Source organism: Osmerus mordax, chromosome 9 (genome assembly GCF_038355195.1).
Source record: "Osmerus mordax isolate fOsmMor3 chromosome 9, fOsmMor3.pri, whole genome shotgun sequence".
Lineage (NCBI taxonomy): Eukaryota > Metazoa > Chordata > Actinopteri > Osmeriformes > Osmeridae > Osmerus > Osmerus mordax.
The window spans coordinates 12930228-12947939 of NC_090058.1; the positions used below are offsets into that span (position 1 = coordinate 12930228).

Below are 17712 nucleotides of genomic sequence, written 5' to 3' on the forward strand. Positions count from 1 at the left end.
GAGAGAGAGAGAGAGAGAGAATGCAGACTAACGAATAGGCTATAAATTGACAAAAACACACACAAAAGCATTCACTGATACCCCTTTAGCATCTAGTTACCCTCACTGTACGGTAAATCACTTTTCTTCTGAGTGTCTCCAATTCAGAAGATTACATGATGAAATCTAACACTGATAGAAAGTTATCATCATTTCTGTTTAGTCCTTTAGGACTCCCCTCCACACACACACACATTCTGCTCACAATGGGGTCTTTTCCTTGAACAGGGAGTGGGGATATATTCCTACAGCCAGTTGGCTAACCACAGGAAAAACTGTCAAGTTCCAACTGGGAAAGGCCTCCCTAGACCAGCTGTGATGTGATTATATCCATAATTAGTGTGACACATTCTCCTTGGCCAGTGAGAAATGACCTCAGAATAGCTGTCACTATGCAAGGGAGACTCTTCAGCTGTTCTTCGTTAATCTGTCTGTGTGTGTGTGTGTGTTTTGTATGTGTGTTTGTGTCTTTGTCTCAGTGTGTCTGTGTCTGAGTCTCCATCTGTGTCTAAAACTACATGCCATTATGTGTTGTACAACAACATGTATTGGCAAGGTTTAGCAAAGGCTGCATCTGCAACTGTGCCTGAAACTGTAGCTTGAACTGCAACTATTGTAACTATCACTGTCATCACTGGAACTACAACTGAAGTTATATCTTCTACGACTGTAACTTCACCTTTAGGATTTGACTGTAACTACGGTGAGTGCCGGGTGTGTCATCATTAACACGTTTGTTTTAAATCATCAGTAACGCCTGTTTTCACAAATGCTCCAAGGGACCTGACGGTGGAGTCTGGGTCGGACGTGCAGATTCCCTGCAGCGCTCACGGCCAGCCCCAGCCTGTCCTCACTTGGAACAAGGTTAGACAGCTGGTCGTGCTGGTACTCGTTTACGCTTGCCAATGGCCTCGGCCCATCCACCACTGATAGGGGGGAAGGTTTCAGGAATGAATGGGGATAAGTAACAGTGGTGGAATATTTTTGTATTCGGTGGTTGTGACTCATGGTTGAAGTTGTTTAGATTCGATTAGAAAAAGGTTACAAATTGTTGTAGTTTAAGGTAGCAACTATAAAAGGCAGGATAGGCACGTTTTGCAAACCTGGCCATTTTAGCTGAGTTTGAAAGGATTCAAACCTAAATATCCCACCCCCTCCCTTCAAAGACACTCCTCCAAAACACGTGAACATGCTCCCTTACTACTGCCAGGAAGTAGACAGACAGACAAGTAGCCTGTGCAGTCATTGCATTTGGTCTGAATGCCGTCCAATCATTAGTGCCGGTCCAACCTTAATGATCGGTCATGTTCATAATAGTCCTGCGACACCCACAGATATCAGATTGATTACATTTTACTGTCAAACCTTTAGTTCTATTGGTTGCTATCATGATGTGAAGTTTATTTCCGCAAATATGACAAAAAGTACTTTTAAACAACATTGCCTACCCTGCCTTTAATGTATATCCATTGTTACTGGAAGCTGTCTTATCATGGAGGATATAGTGCAGTCTACATTTACAATCTCCAGACAGAAAGCAGGTGTGCATGTGTGTGTGTGTGGGGGTACATGTGAATGTGAGTGTATGTTAACACGTGTGCGTACGAGTGAGTTCATGCATGTACCAGCCTCGTCACCTGTCCAGTCAGCTCTTAGGGTCACGACCTCTTCCCTCTACCACTGTTTCTCATCCCCTTTTCTCTTATTTTTCTGCTCTGCTCCCCCCCCCTCCCCCATGCTGTCTGACACATCCAGGATGGGGTTCAGATAACAGAGAGCGGCAAGTTCCACATCAGCCCTGAGGGGTTCCTAGAGGTCAAGGATGTGGGTCTGGCAGACCGTGGCCGCTACGAGTGCATTGCCCGCAACCCCATTGGTTACCAGTCTGTCAGCATGGTTCTCACTGTTCAAGGTATACAGCCAAGTGAATTTTTTAACTGTATTGAGTGCTCATTCTATTTCCTGCACGTATGTCATTTATCCCCATCCGACATTACTGCACTCTTTTATTCAAGCAGTATTGCTTTAATAAAGCATTGCTTCTCTTTCTCGCTCTTTTTTTCTGTCACTTTTTCTCTCTCTGTGTGTCTCTCTACCTCATATCTCTCCCTCACGCTTTAGTTCCTCCTGTAAGCAGATCCGGGGACACATTTGTTACCTCGTCCATCGAGGAAGCCATACGAAACGTGGACAGTGCCATTGAATCCACCAGGAGGCGTCTGTTTGACGGGTAAGGCCGAGCACCAAGTGCGCTTCATTCAGAGGGTAGGCGTCAATCTGCTGAACATACAGTAAGCCTGACTGACACTGTTACAAGTGGAAATAGGTCTTGAAATTTGTATATCCTCTACACAAAATCCCCTCTGCAAAGGTGTAGGCGATGACAGAGTGAGTCATGTTTTGTTTGAGCTCTGATGTGGTTACCAGGAGTGTGTTTCCTCCAACACAAATGCACGCACATACATGATAGCACAAAGCCATTTGGGGGTTTCCAACTTCCACCCAAATGACAAAAACAGATGGAAAACTTACTTCTCTGTGCTTAGAATACTGTCTTTGTGTTCAGAATCAGAATTTGGTTTATTCGCCATGTAGGTTTACACAAACACGGAAATTACTGTGGCAGGAAGGCGCAAACAATAAACGATACGGATCTTAAATTAAAAGTAAAAAGGTACAATAGTCTAACTAATTCTAGGACCTAAACAATCAAAACATTTTAACAATTAAAAATATAAAATATAAAATAAAAATAGAATAAGAGTATGAATGGGCAGCGTAGTGCAAAAAGATCAAGGTGGCTTGTGCGTAGTGAAATAGGTGTCGGGTGTTTGTGTGTTCATATGTGTATCAATAACGATCTTTGATGATGATTTTTTGAACATTTCTGTCAAAACTTTTGAGGGAATGTATTTAAAGTTATCTAAAGACATTTATTATTTTAACAAAGCTAAAAATTAATTTACTCTTTGTGTAAACTACAATATACACTTTTCTTTAATAATATTTTATGATTTTATCCATGCCACATTGGTATTTAGAACCCCATTTACCATCCTTTCATTATGGTATTATTTAGATAGAGTAATCATTGAAAACCCACAGTAATTCATAATTTATTTATAAATTAGGCTTTTAAATCTAAATTGATAGAGACATAGGTTTCAGAATGACCGTAAGTAAAATTAAGTTTGAATGAAATTAAATTCAAATTTAAATACTTGAAACCATTTTGTATAGTGATGAAACAGCAGCATCCACCATGTTCATAAACAGCACCATTGGCCATCTGTTCATTGTCCTTCTGGTTGTGTATCTCAATCAAACTTTTTCTTAAAAAGCACCACATATCTAGTAAACGCATTGCAGAGCTGTAAGGGTGTCATGAGAAAGCAGCGAATCAACGTGTTGATCTTTTATGGGAGAGTGAGAGCATGTTTACACAGCGTTATCTCCGAAATCTGATGTCAGGACAGCCAGACCGTGATGAGATCCCTTCTCTCTTCACGATCTCTTTCTCTCTCTCACTTGCTCTCTCTCTCTCTCTTCCTCCCACCCTCAGTCAGCCCCGTACCCCAGGCGAGCTGCTGGCCCTGTTCCGCTACCCCCGGGACCCCTACACCGTGGAGCAGGCTCGCGCAGGGGAGATCTTCGAGCAGACACTGCTCCTCATCCAGAACCACGTCAACCAGGGACTCATGGTGGACACCAATGGCACAGGTGAGAGCCGTACACACATACACACCCAGTTACGGGTCTTGTAGGCGTCATACATGTAGGTCCCCTTATCAAATCAGGTGTGTGTTTTTCACAAACTGGCCTGAGATAAATGAATTCAATGCAGATGGCACTTTACAAGTAGTCTTAGACTAAACATTACTTCATCACCGCTCCCTAGTTGATGACTACATTTGGAGACTGGGTGCTAATCTTTAGAAAGAAATAGTAGCCGATGTCACAAACCCTGCTATTTTCTCGGGCTTTACTCCATCACTGTGAGCATATCAGGCCTCACGTCCTTCCCAACATCTGCGTGTCGTTTCCTGTTCTCACCGATCAGGGGGCCTATGAGATGACCACAGCTCGACACGACTCATAAAACCTTTTTACGACCTCATGTCCTCATGACGCTCCCTGGCTCGCTAATGTGATCAGCGGTCTCGGGTGAACCTCCGCCCGTGACTTTGTGAGGGAGTGGAGGCCGGGTGGGGTAGGGGTATCCAATGACCCAAATAATCCCCACATGGTAATGGTTTAATAGGCCTGAAGGCGGAGGTGGCAGTGAGCAAGTGGGAGATTATTATGGTCTTGAGTTGGACACTGTGAAAGATACGGTTAGAGAGAGAGAGAGAGAGAGAGAGAGAAGGCTTGGAAAGGAAAGGTAGAGAAAAGTGTTGGAGAGATTGAATGAGAGAGAGAAGGCAGTGACTAAAAGAGGAAGAGATGGAGTGTTTTCATATGTTATGAAAACAGCCAAGTGCTCATTGTTGCACTGGCCCCTCAGTCTGCCTACAGAGGATTTCTCTCTGTCAGCAAAAAACAATGAAGTCTGTTTGGACTGTTGCCATGTGACTTAGATCAGTCACACACACTTTACACACACACACACAAACTCAATCACACATTTTATTGACAGCCAATTCCTCAAGTCATCAAGCTGGCAGACCACACCTCTGCACACTGTACAGATGTGCAGTGTACACACACGGATGCACACAATCATAGAGCCCTTGCTTGTCTCCCACTCTCTCCTCACTGTCTCTCTCCCTCTCATTTGAACTCCGTCAGAATATGTTGCTGAAATGTTGAGCTTTCAGGCTTTCGGTTTAAACGATCCAGGCCTCTGTTTCTGGCATGTTTAGTTCTCAAATATATTCAGACAGTATACAAATAATATACTTATATATTGTCCATACCCCCCCCCCACACTCAGCTTTCCGCTACAACGACCTGGTGTCCCCCCACTTCCTGGATGTCATCGCCAACCTCTCAGGATGCACGGCGCACCGCCGCATCAACAACTGCTCCGACATCTGCTTCCACCAGAAGTACCGCAGCCACGACGGCACCTGCAACAACCTGCAGCACCCCATGTGGGGAGCCTCCCTCACCGCCTTCGAACGCCTCCTCAAGTCCGTCTACGACAACGGCTTCAACCTCCCGCGCGGCGCCACCGAGCGCTTCCACAACGGCCACCGCCTCCCGCTACCTCGGCTGGTGTCCACCACCATGATTGGCACGGAGACCGTCACCCCCGACGACCGCTACACGCACATGCTGATGCAGTGGGGTCAGTTCCTAGATCACGACATGGACGCCACGGTGGCCGCCCTCAGCCAGTCGCGTTTCTCCGACGGCCAGCTGTGCACGCAGGGCTGCACCAACGACCCGCCGTGCTTCCCCATCCAGTTCCCGCCCAACGACCCTCGCCAGCTGCGCAGCGGCACGCGCTGCATGTTTTTCGTGCGCTCCAGCCCCGTGTGCGGCAGCGGCATGACGTCCCTCCTCATGAACAGCGTGTATCCACGGGAACAGATCAACCAGCTGACCTCCTACATCGACGCCTCCAACGTTTACGGGAGCTCGCGCCACGAGTCGGAGGAGGTCCGCGACCTTGCCAGTCAACGGGGCCTGCTTCGCCAGGGGATCATCCAGCGCACGGGCAAACCCCTCTTGCCGTTCGCCACGGGGCCGCGCACCGAGTGCATGCGGGACGAGAACGAGAGCCCCATCCCCTGTTTCCTGGCCGGCGACCACCGGGCCAATGAGCAGTTGGGGCTGACCGCCATGCACACCATCTGGCTGAGGGAGCACAACCGCGTCGCCAACGAGCTTCTGCGTCTGAACCCCCACTGGGACGGGGACACCATCTACCATGAGGCGCGCAAGATTGTGGGAGCCCAAATGCAGCATATCACCTATAGCCACTGGCTGCCTAAGGTAAGATCGATGTCTCTTTCGCATTTTGGATTTCCGCTCTGAAGGGGAAGTGGTTTTGGAGACGCTCGGACTCTCTAAACTGGAGATCGGGAAGAGTAGCATAAAGAGGTTTGATGATCTTCCTCCTCCACTGTCCTGTCAGGTGCTGGGCGATGCCGGCGTGAAGCTGATGGGCGAGTACCGGGGCTACAACCCCAACGTCAACGCGGGCATCCTCAACGCCTTCGCCACCGCCGCCTTCCGCTTCGGACACACCCTCATCAACCCCATCCTCTACCGCCTGGACGACAACTTCCAGCCCATCCCTCAGGGCCACATCTCCCTGCACCGCGCCTTCTTCTCGCCCTTCCGCATCGTTAACGAGGGCGGCATCGACCCGCTGCTCCGCGGCCTGTACGGAGTGGCGGGCAAGATGCGCGTGTCCACTCAGCTGCTCAACACGGAGCTGACGGAGCGGCTCTTTTCCATGGCGCATGCCGTGGCTCTGGACCTGGCCGCCATGAACATCCAGAGGGGACGCGACCATGGAATACCGCCCTATAACGACTACCGGGTGTACTGCAACTTGACCTCAGCGCAGACGTTTGACGACCTGCGCAATGAGATCAAGAACCCGGCGGTCCGGGAGAAGCTGCAGAGGTACGTGGGTGAAGATGTTGGTTAGTTGATAGTACAGGACTCGCATTGTCTTAAAAAATAAATAAACTAGATCACCACAGCGGGAGGGTGATGTTCGCAAGAGCGATAGAGAAGGATGTAGCTCATTGAAGCTTGTTAGATAACGAGAACCGAATGGCTTGCCTGTTTTTCAACCTCTTTTCTCTGTCCGCACGTCCAGGTTGTACGGTACCCCTCTGAACGTGGACCTCTTCCCCGCCCTCATGGCCGAGGACCTGGTCCCTGGCAGCAGACTGGGCCCCACCCTCATGTGTCTGCTGGCGGCCCAGTTTAAACGCCTCCGCGATGGAGACAGGTAAGTGAGAACCCCCCGACGCCTCCAACAATAGAAAGATCACTACCCCCCACACACACGCCCCTGCTCTTCTCCCTCATCCCTCTCTCCTTCCCGCCCCGCCCTTCTAGGTTCTGGTACGAGAACCCGGGCGTGTTCACGCCGGCCCAGCTGACGCAGCTGAAGCAGGCGTCGCTGACGCGCGTGCTCTGCGACAACGGCGACAACATCACGCGAGTCCAGCAGGACGTGTTCAGCGTGGCCGAGCTGCCCCACGGCTACGGCAGCTGCGACGACGTGCCCAAAATGGACCTGCGGATGTGGCAGGACTGCTGCGAAGGTAAGCCGCACCTCGCCGCCAACCATCCTCCATATCCCATATTCACTGTGCCTCCTACCCTTTTCCGGAAGGTTACTACTTCAATTGGGGGCAGTTTGTGGTAAAGAATAAACTTTATTGAACTGGATGGGATTCATAATAAGACTTTATTTATATAGCACATGTCATACAAGAATTGCAGCTCAAAGTGCTTTACATAAAATCTATAGAAACAATATTAAAAGTTATAAAACCCTCCTAAACACAGGCCGCAGTCTTTGCGGTAATCCAGAACACACAAGCCGCAGTATTTGCGGTATCTCGAGCCGCAGTCTTTGTGGTTTCCCAATATAAATAAAAATGTCAAAATATAATGTCACTAAACAAAACCCAAGCTCAGGCCTTTGTTTTGTTATTTTGAGCATAGAGATAGATTTGTAGGAAGAATATGGATAGTTTTGAGACTTCTAACACGAGTTTCAGGTTTGTAACCATGCATTTTACCATGCCATTTGCTTTATGATGACCGGTATGTTCAATGAAATAGCATGGTGGCTGTCTGAGCTTTTCATTTCTTTGGGAAAGTCACTGAGCTGTTCCTTCACAGGGGAATTCGTTAGGGGGGTGAAGATCTGTGCAGGGCCAATGTCCTTGCAGGAGGCTGTTTGAATGTTCTGTTCCATGGGAGATTGTTTTGGATGCGTCAGTCAGCTTAGACACAGCAGGGATAGGGAGTGAAACTTGATTGGTGGTCAAGAGCACGTGACTGATGTTTGCTGTTAGTAGTCGAGACCCTCTACAGTTTGGGTGGAGTCCGTCAGCTTGAAAACGGTCTGCGCAGTTCCAGAAGACATTGAAATTATCGATAAATCTCTGAATCGACTGAAGGCTTCTTTTCCTCTGCGAAGACATGCAATCGGTCCACTGATGAATACATCTTGATATCTGTTGAGTGTGTTCAGTAGCTGGGTGACATGTTTTTTAAGTATCTCAGTGCCAGTTTTTTTTGTGCAGGATATCAAACGAGCCAGTGTGGATGATAATCTTGGGGTTGTTTGGTTTATTGTTGAGGATTGTTTGTACCTCTGACGACAGTTCCTCGACAGATGGTACTGGGCCAAATATTTTCTGTCTTTGCCAGTTTGACATGTGCTGTCATGGCATCTCCGATCAAGATAGTGGCCATCTGTGGTGTTGTGTTTGCATTTCCAACGTTTGCCTCATCAGTAGCTAGGGAGACAGTTCTTAGGTTATTTGGGTTAGCAATGATAGCACCTCGGGCTAGACCAAGGTTAGTCACTGTGTCAGTGCTAGCAGTAGATTATATAGGGCTAGTGCTAGCAGCGTTATCTCCTCCAGTGCTGACGTGTGTGTGTGTGTGTGTGTGTGTCTGTGTGTGCTGAATGACTGGGCACTGTGTGTATAATACTTTCTTCTTTAGGGAGAATGGTTGACAGGCTTTTTTTTTTATTTGGCACTGAACATGGTTGCTTTCAACTGGAATACCACAACACTTACCTCAAGACATCCTACTCTTGTGAGATATGGTTGTTCAAATTACTAGGAGACTATAAACTTCAATATTGTGTTTCTGACAACTACAATTAAAAAATTCCATCAAGCTTAATCTTGGCTGACCTTGCAAATGAAGCAAGTTGAAATGTATATTCAGCATATAGGGCATTTCAGAATGTTTGTAAACAATAGGCACCAAGATACTTCCGGGTGGCAGAACGCGAGCGGCTTCCACTGACCAGAGAGGAGATCCAGCCGGCTACTGTAAACATTAGTTAAAGACATTGTAAAATGTTAAGAAAGAAGAAAATCTTACAGAATCCTATTACAGAATCCTACTGCCACATTATTGTTTTCTCATGAGAACAAATAAAGCCAGAGTGATCAAATTGACAAGGTCAAATTAATACACAAATTACTTTAGTAGTGTAAGAGGGTAGCTATAAAACTTATTTTGTTTGTGTCAGGCTACGGTCAACGGTGGGTCTCCCTTCCAAGCAATTTACTAGTGGTGCCATCGGCTTTTGCCACCCGGAAGAACATCTATTATTGTTGTGACGTCATGGTGAATAGGTCTATTGAGAGGGGCAACACACCCGCCACTCCTGTGACATAACAAGGCTTGCATTTACAGATAAAGTGCAGTTCCATTATACCGAGGCTCAATATCCCCTTCTGGAGTTGAAACCAAGATGTTTTGCATTCCACCAGAAGGTTCCATTGACAAACTGCTAGTGCCTGACTGGAGAGGGCTCCCCTACCAGTATAAGACATTCCAATGGGTGTTTGTCTCACCCAGTTGGCATACTGTAACATGTAGTTACTTGTAGGAGACACATAGCCTCAAGTAATTCATCACCATTGAGTTGAAATTACATTCTGGTGTCATGGTCTATAGCTGCTGGGTAGATTCACGTAGCAGAGGGGTAACTACATATAGCCAGACTATTTAGTACCTACTGAGAGACACACTCTAGGGTTGCACACACCAGGTTCACATGTACACACATTCAGGCTGACACATTTACATTTAGTCATTTAGCAGACGCTCTTATCCAGAGCGACTTACAGTAAGTACAGGGACATTCCGCCCGAGGCAAGTAGGGTGAAGTGCCTTGCCCAAGGACACAACGTCAGTTGGCATGACCGGGAATCGAACTGGCAACCTTCGGATTACTAGCCCGATTCCCTCACCGCTCAGCCACCTGACTCCCCAAACACACCCAAACACATCATTTTATAATTGTAATGGGGCAGATCAAGAAGGATTGACTGAATTCGAGTACCGGGTCGATAAACTGTCATAGGAACACACATACATTCTGTTGCTGAAATGTTTGGGGATTTCTGGCCATCGTTTAAAATAAACTATTGATTTTAAGTACCTCAAACAAACCATTAGTTGACCTAGAAAAAACTTTAATTGAATTTACCGTAGTTTATTCTGACCTTATGAACTTAAGAGCCAGACAAAAAATGCAATGCAATAACAAGCAGCCATCTATATTGTTTGTTCTGTGTTTCAGGTTTATGGTCTGTCATTTTCTTATCGGTCTTTCCTACCTCCCTCCAACCCTGATCTGCAGTCTTTTTTAGAGAAAAGTTAATAACGATTATAACAAGGGAGTATCCTGCTATTGCTCAGACAGATAAGGACACATGGTTAGACACAAGGAGCCGTAGGTCTCTGTGTGTGTGTGTGTGTGTGTGTGTGTGTGTGTGTTTGCGTGTGTGTGTTTGCGTGTGTGTGTTTGCGTGTGTGTGTGTGTGTTTGTGCATGTGTGTGACAAATGGTGGACAGATTCATTCTGGCTTTATGGAGAGGAGAGGGGTCTTTCCCCAAGATATATTACAGAACAGCTAATTACAGGGTGAAACTCTGTTACTGTCTTCTCTCCAGTGTTTAAAGGGGTTTTGTAACTTAATGCTTTTCAGATTCTCAGCAGTGTGTGTGTGTGTGTGTGTGTGTGTGTGTGTGTGTGTGTGTGTGTGTGTGTGTGTGTGTGTGTGTGTGTGTGTGTGTGTGTGTGTGTGTGTGTGTGTGTGTTACCAGACCTGTGTCGTCCGTCATAGCTGGTCTCTGATGAGTTTTGAAATGGGGACGAAAGAGCTGCTTCAGGCACACACACACACACACACACACACAGGGCCCTATTTTAACGGTCACACACAGTGTGTGTGACCGTTTAACTTGCGGAAACGCAAGTATCAAACGCCAAACTTTGTGGGCGGGACTCCGGCGCTGTTGCTATTACACCGGCAGGATAAATGACTCTTGCGCCTGGCACAAACCTAAAATGGGTTGATCTGAAGTAGCTACATTACTCATAGGTGTGGTTTGGGCATAACGTACAATAAACCAATCAGAGCGTCATCTCACATTCCCTTTAAAAGCAGGCGTTTGTTCCATGGCGGATTGCTATTATAATGGTGGGTTTGCCAGGCGCACACCAGGAGTGGTTCACAGCCGAGGAGACCGACGTTCTCGTCAGGGTCGTAAAAGATAGAGAAGTGACATTGTGTGGGGATGGGAGAAGAAACCCACCCAAATTTGCTTTGGTTAAACAGGCATGGGAGAAAATTGCCACAATTGTTACAAATAAAGTTCACATACATACAGATTTCTCATGAAAATCTTTTTAATCATTGACATAAAAGTAATGTAACACAGCCATACAATAAATCAAAACAATGTAACACAGCTTCGCAGGAAGAAGACCCTGGCCTCGCCAGCAGTGCGCACGGGCCAGGCATGTGCCCTTAAAATAGTATCTGAATAACGCGCCCCTGACTTTAGACTACGTTTTTCCTGGTCTGTGGCGGGATTGCTTTCTGAAACTGCAAAATGGCACTAGGGAACTTTGCACCAGAACACGCCTCCTCTTTTCGCTGAACCGCCCCCGGGAGTGCAAGTTCATTCCCTAATTTACCAACGTGCGTCTGTGGAGGGAAAAGTCCGCTGTGCGTCGGGTGAAAAATAGGAATGATACATGTGCCGGTGTACAAAGTCAATTGCGCTGGATGCAAGATCGGGCCCACAGTGTGACTGATAGACTGTCTGGAGACGATGAGCACCTTATCAAAGTTACCAATGTTCAGTATCAGACAGATTATACACGTAAAAAACAAACGCTTTAAACCCCGAGACTTGTTGACCATCATTATAAAACACCAAAACAAATGCTTCACATATGCACTTGATCATTCACTTTTCTATAAAGTAAAGGACTACTCTGCTCTACTCTACTTGATTCTACTCTACTCTACCACAGGAAAAATCAGTTTAGAGAAATGCTTCCATCTTTTTTTCCCAGATTGTCGGACTAAAGGTCAGTTCAACGCCCTGTCCTACCACTTCAGAGGACGCAGGTCGGTGGACCAGAGCATGGCAGAGGAGAGGCCGTCCAACAGCCTACCTGGGGAGAGCAGGTTAGACAGAGACAGGTCCATGTGTTCCGCAGTAACACATTCCAAATCATGTTGTACCTCTTCAATGTCATCTGTAGGTTTTCTGCAACAATAAGATGGGTTTGGGTTGGTTTCTTTTCTTCCAACGCAGCCCCGTGGAAAACATCTCTGTGAATCTCGTGAATATCACTGCGCCCTCGAAATCCAGCACTGAGCCCTCACTAAATGACTTCCAGGACTTTGTCTCAGACATGCAGAAGACTATCACTAGTTTACGCAAGCAGGTATGTATGTGTGGGTAGTATTGAACAAAACGTTCTTCTTTCTGTTTTTGTTTAGTCAATGGGTTTTACTTCCCCCCCTCACACTTATACGCATACAAACATTTGCATTAGTGCACACACACACACTAGGAACAGAGAAAGCACATTTGGAAAGTTGACAAATCCGCCAGGGTGGATTGAGAATTTCAGGGAAGAGAGACAGTTGTGGATATGAGTAGTGTTTTGGACTAACCCACACACACACTGTCCTCTCCTTCAGATTAAAAGACTTGAAGCCCGTCTGAGTAAGACAGACTGCACTGACAAGGAAGGCCGGGAACGATCGGACAGCGAGAGGTGGAAGGAGGACCCCTGCTCCACATGCGAGTGCAAAGTATGTGTCGCACGCTCGAACACCACACATTCGCACGTTTATTTGATTGAACAGGATTCATTTAGCAGAAGCTTTCATCCAAAGCGACGTCCTCATTGTCTCTCTCCTCTGATATGACACAAATTAGATCCCTGACCTCTCTCTCTTTCTCTCTGCCCCCACAGGATGCTCAGGTCACTTGCTTCATAGAATCGTGCCCGGTCGCGGCATGCCAGCGGCCTGTGAAGCTAAAAGGCTCGTGTTGTCCAGCGTGTCTCCAACAGGACCAGGACATGGGGAGCAGCGAGCTGAGCAATGGGCACCAGGAAGACAGTACACGCCACGTATAATCCTCAGGACCCGACCCACACCCTAGTGTGAGAGAGAGAAAGAGAGAGAGGGGGAATGAAAGAAAGAGAGAAGTATAGACTCAAAAGGTGGCCCGCGCTGTAGCCACTTACATCCAATTGCCTCGTTTTTTTTTCTTTTCTTTTTTTTTTCTTTTCGTTTTTTATTCTTCTTTTTGTTATTTTGGTTGTTCATTTTGATTGCCCTCTCCCATGGTCAACTGCCCGAGGCTCAGTTTTAAAGTCACTGGCAACTGATGAGACCAGTAGTTAGTTACTTGTCTGCCACAGAGAGGATGAATGGAAAAAAGATGGATGGATGGATGCATGGGATGGATGGAATGATGGACAATACTTCCTTCCTGGCCAGGCCTCTCCAGCACTGTCTGTCTGTTTCTAGAGGCCTTTCAGGTGTTTCTGCAACCCAAAACTGCTCCCTTTAAACATGGGGCGATAAAAAGTGGGAAAATGCCCTAAGGAGGAGCAGGACCTAGGAAGTAAACAAACCATCGGCAGCCATGTTGTCTTACAAAAGCTTTCTCAGGTTAGAGATGTCGAAAAACTGGTGCTACCCCACCCACTTTTTTCTCTTCAAAATGTTACTAAATTCAAACCTTAAAAGTATTGTTTTTTTGTTTGTTTGTTTTGTTTATATAACAGTATGCAACATATATACACTCATTATGTGCCTTTTCATGGTAAACCACATTTGAGAGAATAATTTTTTATCGCTCTAAAGAACATTTTATGTACAAATTGAGTTACTTGCTTGTTACTTAACGTTTAAGGTGCTTAATATCATAATTATGAATATGTATTTCTCCTTTATTTGTATCAACTGACTGCTTACATATGAAAATAATGTGAAGCCCTACAAAACATCTTTTGTAATGCAAAAATACTATCTACTGATGACCATTTCCTTCTCCAACTGCAGCTGTTGGTCAACAAACATCTGGTATTATTGACATATGTTCTCCCCTCAGTAAACATTTGATTGGTCTGCATTAAGGAGAAAATTCCCTCCATAGCCTGACTCACCAACCATTAGAAACCACACTCTTGAGGCCCTCGAGATATTTCATTTTGTGCTCTAAAACGACTCCAAATATGTTTTTTACCACTTGTACCAGTATAGTCTTTCTTCATGGTAAATATGAGAGACACATACTAGTAGTCATGCTATACTTACTGATGATCAATCCAGCAGATCAGTTGGAGATTTTGATTGTACTCCGTCACTTACCCGCTGCAGTGTTCACTTCCATTGTGGCCTTTGTTTCCTGGTTAGTTTCGACGACAACTGAGACATTGAAGGCATGCACCCCTACCCCCTCCTCTCTACTCTCATACTCACTCCCCCAGATCAAGTTTACAGAAGGACACCCTCTCACGCGTTCCCTTCCCAAATGTTCACCCCTCATCATATGCTACTTCCACTCTTTGATTGCCTGTGTGATGTGTGCGCGTCTGTGCCTGTGTGTGCACGTGGGAGTGTGTGTATATCTGTTTGCACACATCATGTTCTCTAACCACACCTCAGCACGTCTTTATCTGTTGATCCGGGTGAGAGAGATTGTTTGGCTCTCGTCTCCGAGTTTTTTGGGGGAGCGATGCAGAGAGATGAGGTGATGTCATTATGCTGCAGTACTGCACAGAGCCTCTGACCATAATTCCTTCTTTAATGAAAGCCAGATGACGAGAGGCAGCGGGAGTGAAGATGTCAATCAAACAACCGGCTCCAATTTCAGTTGTTGATATAGTTCTGTTGTTGGTCATCAGAAAGACAAGATTCAGATTCCTCACTCCAGGGACCCACTCAAACCTGCTTTTATACCTATTGCGTCTCTACAGCCAGTGTCTCTTCCACTCTTAACTATATAGCATCTTCAGAATGTATTCCTAATATATATATATATATATATATTATGTACCGTTTGCTAGCCTTTCTGAGAAGGTCATTGAGGGAACTGTTTTGGCACACGACACTGGTAACTGCTTACAGTACCACATGGATGAAAGTGATAGAGACTGTTGAGTGACCTATCATCCTTCTTTTTTGATTTCATTATTCTTCCTGTGCTTATTTCTCTTTTCAAGCATAGTTGTGTGTGTGTGTGTATGTTTGAAGTGTTTGAAGTGTTTCTATACAGTATGTTCTGACTGATCACACTGTAACCTGCTAAATTTGTCACTGTATTTAGCAACATCTTGTTACATCTGTCATTTTCCTTATCACTTTCTCTTTTTCTGCCAGAACCCCTTCCTTCCTCTGGCTCCACCCAAAATAAAACATCCCACTGACAATGGAATGCACTGCTCTGCAAGACCGAACATGCTTTTTTTTTTACTGACACTGTTCCAAAACGAGTGGTCAAAACGAAATACCTATCTGACAATTGTATTGTACGTTTGCCAAATAATTGTTTGCACTGTAATGTATGCCTCTCGACAATAATAAAATAGGCCACATTTGAATTACAATTCTACAATTCTATTACCATTCTATTTAGGCCTGTGAAAATCTCACCTTACTTAGTGCTTAACAGTCTGTCCATGGCTTCGTTTGAATTAAATACAAAACTGTATCCTTACCTCTGCAGTTGATATGCTGAATTTGAGCCAACACAATTACATAGGTGGAAGCATGTGTTCAACCACACAACTGACATGTTTCCAGTCATATGAGATCAGTGATTAGACAAGTAAAACATTTTGGGGGATTTTAAAGTCTAATACGGCCTATTAGTAGTTAGGTTGAAACGCCTTGTGTGTACTGTGTCTTAAAATATAAGTGAAGTAAACCAGCCTTAAATAATCAGTTCAATTTCATTTTTATCCTTGAACAATTTGGGGGGGGATTACTATAAATTACGTTAAATACCTTTTACCCTTGAAATCCAAACCACTTGGACAAATATGGTCTAGGTTACCCCAAAACCTGTCAGTACAGTGACACCATTGTGTATAAATAAATCCAGATTCATGCCAGACAGTAGACAATGGCTGTGTTATAGAATGTTTTTGTAATGGGACAGTATCAACTTTGAAGTGTTACTATACTAGCCAAAATACTGCTGGACTCCAGGGGCAGGGTCACCCCCCAAGGTGTACCCTTGGTTGAAAAAGCATAGCTAGAGTGCCCTCTAGACTGGCAAAAACTCGAGCAAGTGGCCTATTGGCTTCTATTCACATTTTTTTTGGAGTGCTCTCTAGGATGCCCCTTCATATAATAAATGATGATGATGTGCCCCACAGAGCCAGACAAGTTGGGTTTTCCGCTAGAGAAAACAGTGTTTGTGTGTTTGCATTTCAGTACGTGCTGTTTCATCTCCTTTGAGGATCCAACACATCTGTCATCATACTATGACATTCATGTCGATGCAATGAGATCGGTTAGTTGCCCAAGCAATAAGTTGTTTCTCTCTCGTTCTCTTCTTCCTCCATCCCATCCCTTTTGTTTCCGCCTGAGTGAAGGGCTCCCTCCACCCTCCTTTGGGCAGAAGAAGCTGACCTCGTGGCCAGAGAAATGGAGGAAAGAATGAAGGGCTGCAGAGTGGAAGAGGAAACAAGGTTTCCTGCTGGAACGGATCACAAAGGCTGCATTTCCTCTGGTCAGGAGAAGCCATGATCGCCATGACAACGTGGGACCAACCCTCACTGAAGCCGAGATTGTCCTTCTCCAGATCCCAGGCATTTGATATCGAGGGTAAACACGCCTTATGTACAGTGACACCCGACACACACTCACACATACACATAATCAATACATCTGTGAAGAACCTGTGTGAAAGCCTGAGGGAGAGGGCAACTCCCAGCTGGTTGAAGATGGAAGTGAGGGTGCGGCTCCCGATTTTCCCCCCAAAATAGGGAATGGAGGGGTGAAATGGATATGTATAATTTATATGTAACCAGGATTACTTCTATATTTGTGTGATTAGGATATAATGCTATTTCTATATTTCATTTCATGATCTGTCTGGTAGTTCAGAGGTCAGAGGACGATGTACACGGGTATCTGGCTGGCCTAAAAGAGTTTAGGCTTACCAGGAGCATGCACCTCAGCAGCCAAAACCTGGGGACTGGAAAACAACTGCATTGACTGCTGTCATTGCTGATATTTTGATTGCCGCAGAGAATTACAATTTAGGTCCACTGCCAGTGTTTACTGAATAAGACACTCTGGGAAATTATGCAAATACCTGCTAGGAGTTCTTAGAGGCCAACAAACCTCTTAAATAAAAACTGACTCAGAGTTGCTCTCCATCAATAATAAGTTCATAAAGTGAGGGGCCACACTACTGATGTGTGTTTTTGTTTCCAGTTTCTATTTAAATTGGTATAATTTAAGATTTGTGGGTCAGGTCTACTCCTTTCGTGCCAACTCCTTACAAGGACTAAAGGTCCCACACCAACACACAGACAAGGTCACAATCTCCGGGATACAGATCAGACACACCTGTTACCAATTTCAATCACACACACACCACCTTGTAGAAGATACTGCTCATTCATACAGACTTTGCAATGTTGGCTCAGATGTACATACTCTGATT

General features: G+C 45.5%; 1 protein-coding gene across 1 annotated transcript in view; it reads left to right on the top strand.

The window, feature by feature from the left end:
• Nucleotides 1–15640, top strand: part of LOC136949027 (peroxidasin) — a 42432-nt gene extending 26792 nt beyond the window's left edge. The window contains exons 12-24 of the mRNA XM_067243221.1: nt 791–903; nt 1795–1951; nt 2161–2269; nt 3602–3759; nt 4973–5979; nt 6122–6618; nt 6818–6952; nt 7063–7271; nt 12080–12194; nt 12325–12457; nt 12717–12830; nt 12995–13186; nt 15414–15640. Of these exons, the coding sequence (XP_067099322.1) occupies nt 791–903; nt 1795–1951; nt 2161–2269; nt 3602–3759; nt 4973–5979; nt 6122–6618; nt 6818–6952; nt 7063–7271; nt 12080–12194; nt 12325–12457; nt 12717–12830; nt 12995–13159 (2912 nt within the window). The 3' untranslated portion in view covers nt 13160–13186; nt 15414–15640. The remainder of the gene's footprint in view (nt 1–790; nt 904–1794; nt 1952–2160; nt 2270–3601; nt 3760–4972; nt 5980–6121; nt 6619–6817; nt 6953–7062; nt 7272–12079; nt 12195–12324; nt 12458–12716; nt 12831–12994; nt 13187–15413) is intronic.
• Nucleotides 15641–17712: the final 2072 nt, after the last annotated feature.